This window comes from Carica papaya, chromosome 1 (assembly GCF_054855325.1).
Source record: "Carica papaya isolate Zhongbai chromosome 1, ASM5485532v1, whole genome shotgun sequence".
Classification (NCBI taxonomy): domain Eukaryota; kingdom Viridiplantae; phylum Streptophyta; class Magnoliopsida; order Brassicales; family Caricaceae; genus Carica; species Carica papaya.
The window spans coordinates 29,462,314-29,475,916 of NC_142309.1; the positions used below are offsets into that span (position 1 = coordinate 29,462,314).

The 13,603-nt window shown below is 36.0% G+C and overlaps 2 protein-coding genes across 2 annotated transcripts; one reads left to right on the forward strand and one right to left on the reverse strand.

Annotated features, from left to right (window-relative positions):
• Positions 1-970: 970 nt before the first annotated feature.
• On the reverse strand, positions 971-6,135 carry LOC110818032 (Ribophorin I). The gene is made up of 10 exons (XM_022046771.2): positions 5,961-6,135; positions 5,234-5,278; positions 4,143-4,777; positions 3,905-4,052; positions 3,651-3,827; positions 2,780-2,848; positions 2,498-2,587; positions 2,080-2,238; positions 1,749-1,973; positions 971-1,476 (listed from the first exon to the last, which is right to left on the reverse strand). The coding sequence occupies exons 1-10, from the start codon at positions 6,057-6,059 to the stop codon at positions 1,285-1,287; spliced, it is 1,839 nt and encodes a 612-aa protein (XP_021902463.1). The 5' UTR covers positions 6,060-6,135; the 3' UTR covers positions 971-1,284.
• Positions 6,136-6,368: 233 nt separating this feature from the next.
• Positions 6,369-9,678, forward strand: LOC110818033 (outer envelope pore 21B-like protein). Its single transcript, XM_022046772.2, has 5 exons — positions 6,369-6,569; positions 7,922-7,996; positions 8,064-8,216; positions 8,707-8,805; positions 9,491-9,678. The coding sequence occupies exons 1-5, from the start codon at positions 6,471-6,473 to the stop codon at positions 9,572-9,574; spliced, it is 510 nt and encodes a 169-aa protein (XP_021902464.1). The 5' UTR covers positions 6,369-6,470; the 3' UTR covers positions 9,575-9,678.
• Positions 9,679-13,603: the final 3,925 nt, after the last annotated feature.

Genomic DNA, 13,603 nt, shown 5'->3' on the forward strand with positions numbered 1-13,603 from the left:
TAGCTGGTCATCATAATAATGTGAACATTTTGCTTGCCTCAAAAAATTGTTAATTGGAGATGAACTAATGGTTGCTTGAACCAACATGTTTATTGCATTAGCCATATGATAATACGAGGTCTTTGCCACCTCATATGATGTATGGAACTTCGAAACCAAATTTCCTTTTGTGAGTATGTTTAGAGTGACTTTTGAATTTTTGTAAAACTGAATTCAAGATTTTACACTTTGATTGATAGATAAAATTGTCAGGAATAACATAGTTAGGAGAAAGGACTAAGAGTTATTCGAGTTTCGGAGATAGAAACAGAGTTATTTGAGCTCAGGTTACCGTTTTCTATTATTTTGTTATTAGAAATATTCTGAGGATATCTTTGGCCACCCATGATGACAACTATTTGTACCATATGGAAGGACCAGAAAGTTTGAATGAAAAAAGATCAAGAATTCAGTCTTCTATATTCTTCCTTCTGCATCTTATTCTCTCTTTTTCTTATTCTCAATCTTTCTTTCAACTCATGGCTAAACCTTAATAAACTAAGAACTTGACAACGTGGTATAAAAGCAAAACAAATCTCAGGCACCTATTAATAAACTACTAGACTAAGGAAAAGAAAAGGCAAAGCCGCCATAATGAAGTCTCAGGGGGTGTCTCAGCTAGAAGACACTGTTTGAAGACATTAAACAGTGCTTCCAGGAATCCATGGTGGAGACATATGAAGCAATGGACCCAAGGATGGCTGACAACAACCCTAGAATGCAAGAGATGAGGTAGACACCATAAGAACCCTTCTTGGTCAGCAATTGAATCAAATACTACTCTAATTACCCAGTCTCCTTTTACAGAGGCTGAGTATGCATCAGGAATGACTTTGATCCTTTTAAAGAGGCTGAGCATTATAACATAAGTAATTAAATGGATGAAGAAATAAACGAAGTAAAATTGACCAAAAAATTGCTTGGAAGATAATAGCAACAGAAATAATAACTTGTTTATAAATCAGTCCGCTTCACCTTGTATAACTTAACTGCCTATAGGCCACATCCAAGTTCCAACGACCACACAACCCCAAGCCCACAATTGTACTATAATGCCTCTTTTTTCACTACGACCCAAATAGCAATTAATCCGCAAAGATAGAAATTCCCACATGCAAAGCCTAACAGTTATATAGAAGGCCAATTAACAGGTACTTAGAACTGTTAGCTATTATCTACTCCTTAAATACCAGCAAAATTCGAACATGGGTAGTTCATCTGAGTGTAGGTTGTTCACATACTCCTTTATATCTCATCAAAAAATTCTAGAATATCATCAATCTCTTGCCTCAAAGTTGTGATTCTCTGCTGCAGAGGCACAACTCGATTCTCAATTTCTCGTCCCCCAGATTTCTTCTCATAGCAATCCACAACCGTTGAGTGTTTCCCCATAAGTCTTTCTTGCAATTCCCTCTCCTTCGCAATCAGCTCTTCAACCTGCATCAAGAGCCCAGAACCAATAACTATAAAAGAAACCCCCAGAAAGCATGCATGCAAGTCAAATGCAACAAAAGATATCTTTCTTTGTATCAGTGAAGTTAACCATGATCTGATTCTTGATTCACAAAAATGTACAACATAAAATCAATTCTCAAACAAATCTAACAATCATTTCAGTCAAAGTGTGATGTTTCCCAATTGGGCTTACATGTCATAAATCCCTATTAGGATAAAATGTATGCATCAGTTAAAAAGAATAGGAACAGAACCTTCGGATATATTTGGGAAGCAGAGGAAGAAGAGTGCAAGAATGTTAGTAAGGGCTTCAACTCTTTTGAAAACTCTTTCAACAAACCATCAGCTGCTTTGCGAGCTGCTTTACAAGCTTGAACATCCCCTGTCCTCGAAAGATCACGCAGTGAAGCTTCCAGCCTATCATGTGTTGCTAAGCATTTATTAATGATATTCTGGACCTGTTGAATGGCTGCCCGCACCTGAAATTGCAGAAAGGAAAGTCTTCAATAGATTAATCAAAGTATAACTGCAAATGATTAATTTAGATTAAGCAACCAAGATTTAAGATGATGACCTCCTACGTACCTCATCCCACTGCTGTTTTGCCAAATAAGAAGCAGAAGACTTGGAAATAGACAAGTCAGCATGTGTATACGCAATGCAAGAAATGAAAAGAAAGAAAAATCCTGAAATCAACATTAGTGGCTCTCTAAGCATCGAGAGTTTGTTGAACTTGTAATAGACCTGAAACACAACCAATAACAATTATCAAAATGAAATTCAAATAAAATATTGATGTTGAAACAAATGGTGTGCTGATTTTATGATGTACTAGAGTCAGACATGACAAATTCATATCCTTCAAAATAGTGTTGTTAGGTAGTGCTTAACTGTATGGAACAATGATTTTCAGAGATGCTACAGCTCTGTACATGTATTTTTGTTCTTTTCTTGAGGAACAGCACAACAGATGTATTTGAGTTACAAGATATGAAAAGAATACCTGGAAATACTGATTATGCTCTGCCACAACATTTGTTTTTTCAAGCACAATCACTGGTCTACCAACAATATCCAAGTGGGAAAGCTTTGTCTTTAGTAGACCACGAGCATAACAAATGAAAGTTAGAAACATCAAGATTTTGAGCTCTTCATAGGGAAAAAAAAAACAAACCTACCTAAGATTGAAAATATGCATTCAAAGTAATAAAAATATAAATATGGAACCGAACTAGACAGGATAAAAATGACTAAAATTTTAGCCCTCTTTGAAAAAATGTAATACCTCTTCACTCTGTTTAACAGGAAATGGAGTAGAAACAGAGATATCTCCAGATCCTTCAGGCAACACTACCTGCAACCAAAAGAACCATAAATTACTTTGATTTCATATACTTGACAACAAATCATTATTCAATCTAGGACAGAGTTAAGGTTCACAAAAATAAAGAGTGGCTTCACTTATATGCATGATAGAAGAAGTTTGAGAGATAAATATCCACTGATCAAAGCATGAAGTTCTGAATATGACATAACCCGATACCAGTAGATGCACCCAAGGCACAACCTCCATTGTGTTGAACTACTTGTCCATCTTGGTCCAACAAAAGGCATAGCTGTAAAGGGATGCAAACACTCAAAACTCTGGTCTGCACACCCTTATTAAAGCAGTAACTGTGAGCTTCTTTTTTTTTTTTTCAAGAGCAGTATTGTGAGTGAAGAACAGCCAGAGATGAATTAACTACAGGTTATCAAAAGCTCACTATGCCCACCCTGATTAATGTCCTGATTAACATAAATCAGGATAAATCCATAAACAGGTAGGAGCGAGATAAAGCCTGTGATGCTAGATACACTGGCTAAAAACTGAATGAAATTAGTGGCATGAGGAACTTTGTAACCCTGCCTTAATTCCCTTATGCTGACAACATATTGATGGACATATAAGACATTGTTTGAATTGTATGTAGAAGTAATAAATAGCAAAACTGTCACAAGAAATTGTTTGCGAATCCACCCAAATTGCACATTAATGCTGATGTCATCTGCCTTAAATTCTTAGAGAAGCTTGTGTCTCATCTCCAAGAAATCAAGAAGCCAATAAAGGCTGAAAAACTAAAGAGCGTTCAATTGGCATAACGTCGTTATGTACCAACCTTCACAATGAGATTATCAATCACCAGGTCACTCATAGGGCAGCCAAAAGAGATGTTCAGAAACCGCTTTCCTTCAGATGCAAACAAAAAGTCTTGAAGTGGCAAGCCATATCCAATGGTGAAAGAAGTTCTCCAACCACCAAACATTGGATATCTGGGCTCAATTAATAGTTCTGTCTGCAACAAAGAGTATAGATTGATCAAGATTTGAAATACCAATTCACGAGTTGCTTCAGATAAAGCACAATACCCACCTTTTTTGAATCATGCCATACTTTCGATGTTGATATATTGCCAATTTCATCCCTATAATAAATTGAATGAGCTCTGGGTGGTAATTTGGCATGAAGATGTCTAAAGGATGGTGCACCTCGGATGTTGGGCCTGGCCTGATAATCAAGCCTGTGACATTGTGCAGAGAGTCATAACCAAACTTCAATTACCACAGAGCGGCAAGATCCAGATAATCCAATAAGAAGAAGCCTAACTAACCTTGAAAATTCACCCTTACTTTGAGCACCTCGGTGGACAACTCTATAGTGCTCTGTGACCTGCACATTGCCCCAGTGGGAAACTTCTATTTCTCGCAACAACTCCTCAGCCACAGAAAATGGTTGATTGCTCTCAAAATGAACAGCTATGGGTCTGTATGAGAAAGGAGGGAGGTTCTCATAAGGACCATATTTGATCTCTGAGCCATCCATCTTCATATTCTCCACTTTTGTGTAAGATTCAACTCTACCATCAGGCAATTTAACATTGAGAGACTGGATATTAACTGCATAAGGAGAGAGATAATATGCACTTTCTGAGAACACAACAAGCTGAACATCAGCCTGAGTGATTTTCTCAGGAAATGGTTGCAATAAGTGAGTGAATACGGCGAAGACCTCCAAAATCAAGCTGTCTCCCTTCCCTAACGCTGAGGGTAATGTTATTGAATAAAAGCTCAAGGCCGGGGGCATTCCATTAGGGTTAACTGCTTTGATAGGAAGACTAACAGCAGACCCTTTTCCTTTTCCCTTCCCTTCATTGCGCGTAGCTGTCAAATATGCCAAGTGTTTTATCTGGAGCTCTGGAAAGACCAATAGAATCTCTGAAACTGAATCAGACCCAGCATTCTCCACCTATTATGCAAAGTAGGATAGACAAACCATATTTAGCAAGGCACTTAATTATCTAGCATAGTTTTAACCAATAAGTTAGATGCAAATAAGATTCCAAGAATTCAAATGGTGTTCCAATAAAACAAAAGAATTGCAAATTAGGTGAAGTCGAAAAAGAAGTGTGAAATTTCGGCAATTTACATTTTCATTTTTAGAGTGTAATTAAAAAGGTGAATGCAAATGATCAAACTTTTTCAAGGTAAATATGTAATGATAAAGTTCTGAGGAAGCGCCAAAAATGTAGAAGAAAAGATTACAAATAGGAGAAAATATTAACAAGGTAACCAAAATTCTCCTCAGAATAGAGAAGATGACCTTTGAAAAACATAAGATTCAGAACCAAATATCTTTAACCCCACCAAAATCCAAAAATAGTCAAATAAATAGAGCCCACAGATAAAGCAGAATAGTTAATACCTTAAGAGTTGAAGTGATGCGTACAACCTGAGAAGTTAAATCAACCTGCCATAGAAGATGAAAAATGAACCAAATATATAAAAAGACAACAGGGGAAAAGGAATCACAATGACCAGGGAACCAAGAGTAAAAGCTAAATAACAACAAAGCAGAGCTTCAATTTCGCTTCTGAAGCTAGGAAAACCAATTGAGTGCAAGTAGCCAAGTACAAATAACCTAGAAAAAAAGTTTTTAACTTTTCTGCCAATCTACAAATTAAAAACTACGAAGAAGGATATTTCTTCACCACAGAGGGGTGGCATTTAATTATTAGATATCACAAGCAATTTATGTATTAAATTATAAATAGATGTGCCATTTCATCAAGGCTGAATATGTAACTATTGTATCAACTGATACCAGAAAAAGAAAAAACCTTACTCAACCTAATTTTTAGAAACTATTCTACTAATTAAACGTGGGATGTTCAACTGTCCACCTCAAAGCTCCCAAACAATTACCATGGCAGATCAGATCAAGTAGCAGATTAAGATCTCTACAAACATTTAAGAATCTACATTAAAAAAGAAAAGAGAAAAACCTTGAAGTATTAGGATCAAAGCATTAGAAAATTTTACAAACCTTTAAGAAGACTACAAAGGGACATGCCAAAAAACAGAGAGAGAGAGAGAGAGAGAGAGAAATGGAGATCAAAGTGAGGGGAGATCGAAAACGCTGAGAAACATACCCGACGATCAACCTTGGAGAGGACCAGATCGGAGAGTGCAGGTGTTGCGAGCAAGGCAACCATAAAAACCAATATCACATCAAACTTTGAGAGCCCCATCTTCTGCACAAAACCTAGGACGACTCTCACTCTAAATCTTCACTTCTCCAGTTCCACAATCTCAAAACGGTTACGTTCAGCGTTCTAACTAAAGCCCGCCAGTGCGCACTGCGCATACGGCTTACATTTAGACCGGCCGGCTCAAAAGAAGCCAACACTTATGGGCCCGGATATCAGTGGGCCACTAACGACGGACCGGCTGCACACGTGTCAATCTGTGAGTGGATGCTGGGACGTAGGAATGCACGTGCTAGTTTCTTCTTTCTCGTGATCATTAGCTGAAACTCGCCAGGTTTTACGTTGTAGTGATAACAAGTCACGTGCCGTTAGGGTTCCTGTGAACTCGGCTAGGATTTTGGTCTCCCTGTACTCCATTTCTGTATTTTCATTTCCACTTTCCAGAGAACAGCAATGGAAACATCTCTAAGATATGGATATGGAAGAGACTCCAGAGCTCTAAGAATCCATGCTAAGGAGAAGCTCCACATTGATTCAAAAACTCACTTGCAGGTACAGGCTTTCCATATTTGCTTGTTTTTTTCTTCGCCTTAATTTTAATTTTGATGTAATTTTCTGGAAGAATTTTATTTTTCTTTCACAGAAGTTGTATTTTATCTTTCTATTACATGGCTGCTGGCGCGCTGGCTTATCTTATCTTCGTTCTCGCTCGAATTCTTTTTAACTGCTTATGAGTTATCTTTATGAGTTTTGTGTCTTGGACTTTTATGTTAGCTGATTATCGGTTAGCTGGAACTGAATTATCAATGTTCAAGGGTTTTAGTAATCTGTGTTTTGATTTCCTTTTGCGTTCCTGTCCACGATTTTTGGTAGCTAGGTGCAACTGGCTTGGCTGCTGATGTTTGCTTAAGTCAATTACTAATTCACTGATGAGCTATAATTTTTGGACTTCTATTGATTGGATAAGACATTTGTATCAAAGACAGAGATTTTGACTCATTTAACTCTCAAATGACATACTTTGAGTCTCATCAAAAACACTTTGGTTAGCATGTGCTGATTTTTGACGGGTAAGTTGAAAGCTTGTAATTTTCATACTCTGTTTGCTCAATGCCAGATAACTTGATGATATTGTAAGACGTTAGGATTTATCTTGGGGTTTTAAAACTTAAGAGCCTCTTCTTACACTATACAAACAACAAATTCAATAAAAGAATATTGAACTTATTTCCAGATTCTTCCAAATTTTGGATTTTGAAATGAATTTTATATGGATTAGACATGTGCATTTCATTATCAAATTTGGTGAAATTTGGAAATGAAACTTAAGAGTTTGGGGGAAGAAACAAAAATAAAAAGTTGAAATGTCTTTTGCACTCTTATTTTAAAACTTCATCCCTTATATCAAACATAAAAAAAATTCAGTTAAGGAATTTATTTTCCATTTTATTTAAAAAAATAAAATGAAATTTGATTGTTCATTTTGTTTAAACAAATCCCTAGATTTACGGTGGAATTTACAAGTTTAATGTAATGCTTAATTCATGGGCTTCCAAATAACATTTGTTCTTGCAAATAGGCTCTCATATGGTGCTCTATTTGCTTTGTATTGGCAGTTGTGGTTTTTAAAATCAATTAGGTACTATTATCCCTCTCGCCACATTATTTTTGTGGAGTAATAGCATGTTTCTTGCAAAGTATTCCTGTAATCTATGCTGTTGCAGGTTTCTTGCTTAATATGAAGCTTATCTAACCTGCTCATCTTTTTGGCGTATGATATCTGAGATTAATATTCATATGACTGAAACCATGAAGTATCTGCAAATGACTAGTAACTCGGCAATCTGAATTATTGTCACCATGAAATGGTTTCCTTAGTTTCTTTGCACTTTTGTTTGTCTCAGGTTCATGGAGAGCTAGACACAAAGATTGGGGCACCAAGTTACTTTTGTGCAATGATAAGACACTATTATCCAGATGTATGTTCCTCATGCAAACTTCAATTTTCTCTTAAAACTATATTATATGTCTGACAACCATTTATAGTTGTCAGCAAGCCTTGGTGTAGGATTGCAGTATGATAAACGTGACAAGCTCCGGTATACTGTGCGTGGAAAAATGGCATATCCTGTGACAAACAATGGCCTGTTGACCTTCAATATCAAGGGGCAGTGTAACGTTGACAAAGAATTCAAGGAGGTTGGTTACTTTTTCTTGAGGTGCAAATATACTGCTCACTTGTTAATGTTGTGTGATGATGCTGAAAAAATATGTTTAAAGTAGTAGACACTTTTAGTTACTTAAGCACTTAAACGTTGATTCAGAAAATAAGATTTTACATGTTTGAGTAAAGATACCTATTATATCAAGAAGTGCCTACTGTATTTTGGTTAAAAAATAAAAGATATGATAGAAAATAGGTAACTGAACATCTTTAGAAATAGAATTTAAGCCAGCTCATAAAAAGTTAGGAAAAAGTTTCTTTTTTGTCTTTTATGGTTCTTAAAGTTCTTATCATCTAATAAACATCATGCTTGTTACATTACAAAACTCGAGTATTTAAAGCTATTCATAAGCATTTAATAAGCAATCCAAGCCTCGTCTAGTTCTTTTTTCCGGTGGTTGATATCAATGAGTATTCCAAATAATAAGTCTACTTGTGCTTCAACATATGCTGCCGCCATAACAGAGGACGTCAAAAGGAGCTGCTGAGTTTTCTTGGAGCATATTCAATTTCCAGAGAGATCAAGACGTTAGGCTTAAAATTGGCTATGAGGTTTTTGAGAAGGTATCTTTATATTGTTATTGCATTTTTTTAGTTACTTTTTTCTGATAAAAGAACTTTATTGAAAAGAAAGAGAATCTAGAGATTGTTCACTTTCAAAATCTGATATGGAGAGCTTCTGGTTGCTTCGTATTAGCTATCCATGACAACTTCCCATTTTTTATTTATATACTGTCTTCGTATCTGTTGATCTGATGATTTTCATCTCTTATTTTCCTCTCAACCGTATTTTTCGTTTGTAATATAATTATTTACTTTAGACTTCACAAACCTATTAGTTTAGATTTAGGATTCAGTAACATGTATTTTCATTAAAGAAATAGTGTCTAACCATAATATAGAGGTCTAGCTTTTACCTTCAAAATGTAAGGGCCTGGCTCCTAAGCAGTGTTCTGTGTTTCAATGTCTTAGCATCTATATGTCTATGCATGTGTGTGGTTAAGAAGCAGAATGAAAATGTTTTTGGAAATTAATGAGTTTACTTCATCTTGTCTGTTCAAAACTTATATATAAATTACTACATGGTGACTTTGCTGTTTAATCTTATCGTATTTGTTTAATCTCTTTGCCATTTTTGTGAACTGTTTTTTTATAGTAAAACCAATATTATGATGGTAAATCTGCTTCTTCTCTTAATATTTGCAGTTTCCTTTATTTACACTGTTATCTTTTTTTTTTGGTATTTCAGATTCCATATTTCCAGGTTAGAGAAAATAACTGGACTCTAAATGCTGACGTGAAGGGTAGATGGAATGTGAGGTTTGACTTGTGAAAGAGTCAAAGATTGATATTTCTTATAGACGCAATTTGTGGGTGCAAAATACACTTGATCTCAATTCTATAGAAAGCTGCTGATCTTTGGGCAGATTAGTGAAATTGCAAGAGCATATCCTTATTTGATTTCTCTTTCTTTTTTTTTTTTTCTTTTTGGTGGATTCAAAATTTTCTCTTTCCATGGTAGCTTTTTTTTTTAAAAATCTCTTTCCATGGTTTACTTAAAGGGCAAAATAAGAAGTTGCTCCCAGCATTTTGTCTGGCTCATGCACAAAGACTGAGCCCTACATGTAGGATTTGTACCCATGTTTGTAGGTGTAGAGTGTGGCAGATGCAGGGCATAATGTCTCTTTGAGAAGTTAACAAGTCGCCAACGAGAGGAGAGTGTTAAGCAAGCTGTCTCTCCAATATATGGCAGTCTAATTGTCCTACAAGTGACAGGTGGCAGTCATTATTGTTTTTTCTTTTCTGTATATCATAGAAGTTTTTGGTCTATAACTGCACAATTAGGTGATAGCCCTTTGTTTTTCTTATATTTTTCATCTTATCAGAAGTAAGATTCAATCTCGAGCTCTTTACTCAACCAAATGATTTTACAAGCTAAGTTAGGTAGCAGCAACATAATATGAGTCATATGTTGAATTGTATGCAGTTCATCTAGCAAGTTTGATGTAACAAACTGTATCAAACATCTGCGGGTATTAGAGGTTTGTTTTAGATAGAGGTAGGACCCCCCTCAAGAGAAGTTTGTTCTTCCAGCGCCACTCATTCTTTTCCCTTTATGCATGTAACAATTGTGTCCTCTCTGCCCCCCCGCCCCCCCATGTGATATTATCTGGTATCCGATCTACCCGATTTATATGAACCCTAAATTACAAGCTGATCTGCCAAGAGTTTGGCAGATAAGCAATCGCAGAAAGTGAGCAAGGGGCCGCATTTACATTCCAAACTGTCTTTCGGTAGAGCTCTCTGAAAATGACAATGTATTTAGATTTCAGACCTTGCGTTGGCTCTCAAATTCTGGTCAATCAAATCATGTTGAACCTACTGGTTGGTATGCCATTTTCATGTGTGGTGGATGTAGTCAGTAAACTTAGCTTTCTCGTTGGATTTAGTGTCTCAAGCAATTAATTAAGGTACCTTCCTCTTTTGAAACTAAATTTCCCATAAGTAGGTTTGTTGGTGCTTGGACTTGTCATCTATGGATGTGAATTTTGTCACTTGCAGAATAAAACAAAACCTTAAAGAGATTTCTACACGGCAGCTAAACTGCAATTGTGGTTGACTGGCTATCCTCCACAGTGTTAGAGGTTAACATATTCTTACAAACAAAAAAAAAAAAAAAAGCAGCACGTGTAGTATTAATTTTATCTGGAAGTTTCTATTATTATGGTTCTAATCTTATCCTCTTGGCTCTTATCTGTATCCTACTTTCCGTGAGATTCCTCAAAAAAAAAAAAAAAAAAAGCAAAAGATTTAAAAGGCTCCATTAATTGAATCTAAATCATAAATGCATCTATGAAGGGTTGATCTAACCATTCTCTTGTAGCAGGAACTTTTTTCCATTCCCATGCAAATCTTAGATCATATATATATATATATTGTTTGGAAACATGTTTTGGACGAATGATTGACTTGGAGTCGGCCCCTCTTTTTATACTGTATTTAAAGGGTAATGAAATTTAGCAATAAAAAATGGAGATGAGTGCCACATTGAGACAAGTGTTTTTGGTTCGGACGCGGGCTCGGGTGTGTTGGTACATATACGTGCATGATTATTGACTTATACTAACCTGTTTCAAGTCGAGAAAACATGAAAGTTGGGAGGAAATTTCCATGGAAAGAGAAGTTGAATTTGGGAGATGGTATAGCAAAAGTGTGGATTGGTCAAATTGTGAGAGACGTGTCGAAAACAGACGACGAGGTTAGTGGTGTTTTTGGGTTTAGCAGTTGATGGGAAAGGTATCGGGTGGCCCGTGCAAGCAGCACCCACATGGGTTGGGGGGGGGAGAGAAGAGAGAAGAGAGAAGAGAGGTGTGTTTGCTGTGTTGTTCCATTGAGATTGTTTTCCTCTTATTATTAGTCTTACCCCCCAGATAAGCACTACCCTCGGTGTCTTTGCTTGCCACGTGTCAACCGGGTGATGGCCGACAAGATTTATGGTATTAGTCGTTGTCTCTAAACTCAAACATTTATGTGATTAAACATGGGGTACGTCCTCTGTCCCGATGTTGAGAAATTAGTACTTTGTTTTTTTGGAAAATTAGAAATTAATACCTTTCATGGAGGACGACTCGCCCACTCCTAAACTCCCGCACCAAACTCACCACCGAGTTTTGATTACCATTTCACCAGTTCAAAAAAAAAAAAAATTTGTATTAAAACTACAATTTGATTAAAGCAAGGAATCAATCAAGAAAAGAAGAGAAAGACAATCTAAACCCACCCTTCAAACATATGTTCTTGTCCCCCCACACCCCCCACTCCCACCTTTTCATTATCTTTTGCCTTCAATATCCACTATTAGGGGGAGGAAAAATCTCTGAGATATTTTTGGAGGAGATGAATGATTTTTTTTTTTTTTATATATATATTTAAACCCTTTATAACACCAATAAGTGTTTTGATTAGATTATTTATAAGGTTTTTTATATATATATACACATATAAAAAAAATTATAAATTTAAATCTACTAAAAAGTAAACTTTTTGTACGTGTTAAAAATTAAGAATGAATCATTAAGATACGAGACGATTCAAAAAAATACAAAATTATAAGCTGACTTGGGTATTGAACACTTTTACCTGTAAGAATTGAATTCGTCACGACAGGTAATTGTAACAATTTCGTGATCCGAGTAAATTATTTTTTACCGTGTAGAATCGAATCATCGTGTGTGTGTGTATTTACGTAATTTAATTAAATTTTTATATAAAGATAAAAAATCGGCGCCCGCGGTATGAATTTATTGCTTTTTTTAATGAAGTACTACCGATTCCTTTTGCATGAATTATTAACAAGAAAGGGGATTCAAATTCAATGAACCCACCATTTTGTTATTTGTTACACTGTGACCAAAAAGCATTCGCAGTCTTATTATATATATATACTTGCTGTTGCATACACATTTCTGAAGCGACAATCATATTTTCAAGGGCATTTTTGGTACTTCACTTTCACATAAATAAACATATATAAATATATATGTGTGTGTGTGTGTATAACTGCTACTTCATTATTCCAGTAAAAAAGTACGAGAGAATATGATTTTCCTCGACGAACTCGAACTAAGCCACTCCCATATCCCCCCTCCCAACGACCCGTCGCCATTTTCATTAATTTCTGTAACATGGATTCTTCTCCATCGGTAGGCATAAATAAATGTTGTTTTAGATAAATGAATTTCCAGGCATCCACCCAAAATGATTACTAAACCAAACGCAATAATAAAACTTTGAACAAGGTGGTGTATTATCACCGTCATTCCCCAGTCCGATGCTGCATTTGGACTTTACCCTCACGGTTTTAACTTGTGTTCTTCCTACAAAACTCGAACTTACCCTTGTATTATGTATAACGTATGTGTACATGTCTGTAATTGTCAGAGACAAAAAGCCAGTTCGCGGTGCCCCTTTTTCCCTGCCATATCAGAAATCGACACATGCAAATCTGAAAAAAGATAAAATTGACACACACAAGGAGGCTTTCTTCATTATTTCCTGCGTGACGCTTTATGCTTCTGCTTCACTGCTGCCTAGCAGGCACACCCTTCTTTTTGCTGCGTGTTAATATTCTGACTTGGAAAGTAAGAGGATATGATGAACTGAAACTGATTATGAACCGAGTCATTAATTAAATGTTAATGGAGGATTAATTACAGGGATAAGTTAGAGTATTAAGTAGGTTAATTAATGATTGAATGAATGGCGAAGAGGAAGTCGGGGTGATTCATGAAAATTCCAAATCCGACCCTATAAAAATGGGTATTTATATATTTGGCCCTATCATATTCTTTTATTATAAATA

Coding starts and splice junctions, on each gene's coding strand:
- LOC110818033 (XM_022046772.2), top strand. CDS start 6,471: ATGGAAACATCTCTAAGATATGGATATGGAAGAGACTCCAGAGCTCTA. Junction 7,997..8,063: donor TAAGACACTATTATCCAGAT/GTATGTTCCTCA, acceptor AACCATTTATAG/TTGTCAGCAAGCCTTGGTGT. Junction 8,217..8,706: donor TTGACAAAGAATTCAAGGAG/GTTGGTTACTTT, acceptor CCGCCATAACAG/AGGACGTCAAAAGGAGCTGC.
- LOC110818032 (XM_022046771.2), bottom strand. CDS start 6,059: ATGGGGCTCTCAAAGTTTGATGTGATATTGGTTTTTATGGTTGCCTTG. Junction 2,588..2,779: donor CTGTTAAACAGAGTGAAGAG/GTATTACATTTT, acceptor GGTCTACTAAAG/ACAAAGCTTTCCCACTTGGA. Junction 2,239..2,497: donor AGCATAATCAGTATTTCCAG/GTATTCTTTTCA, acceptor GTTGTGTTTCAG/GTCTATTACAAGTTCAACAA.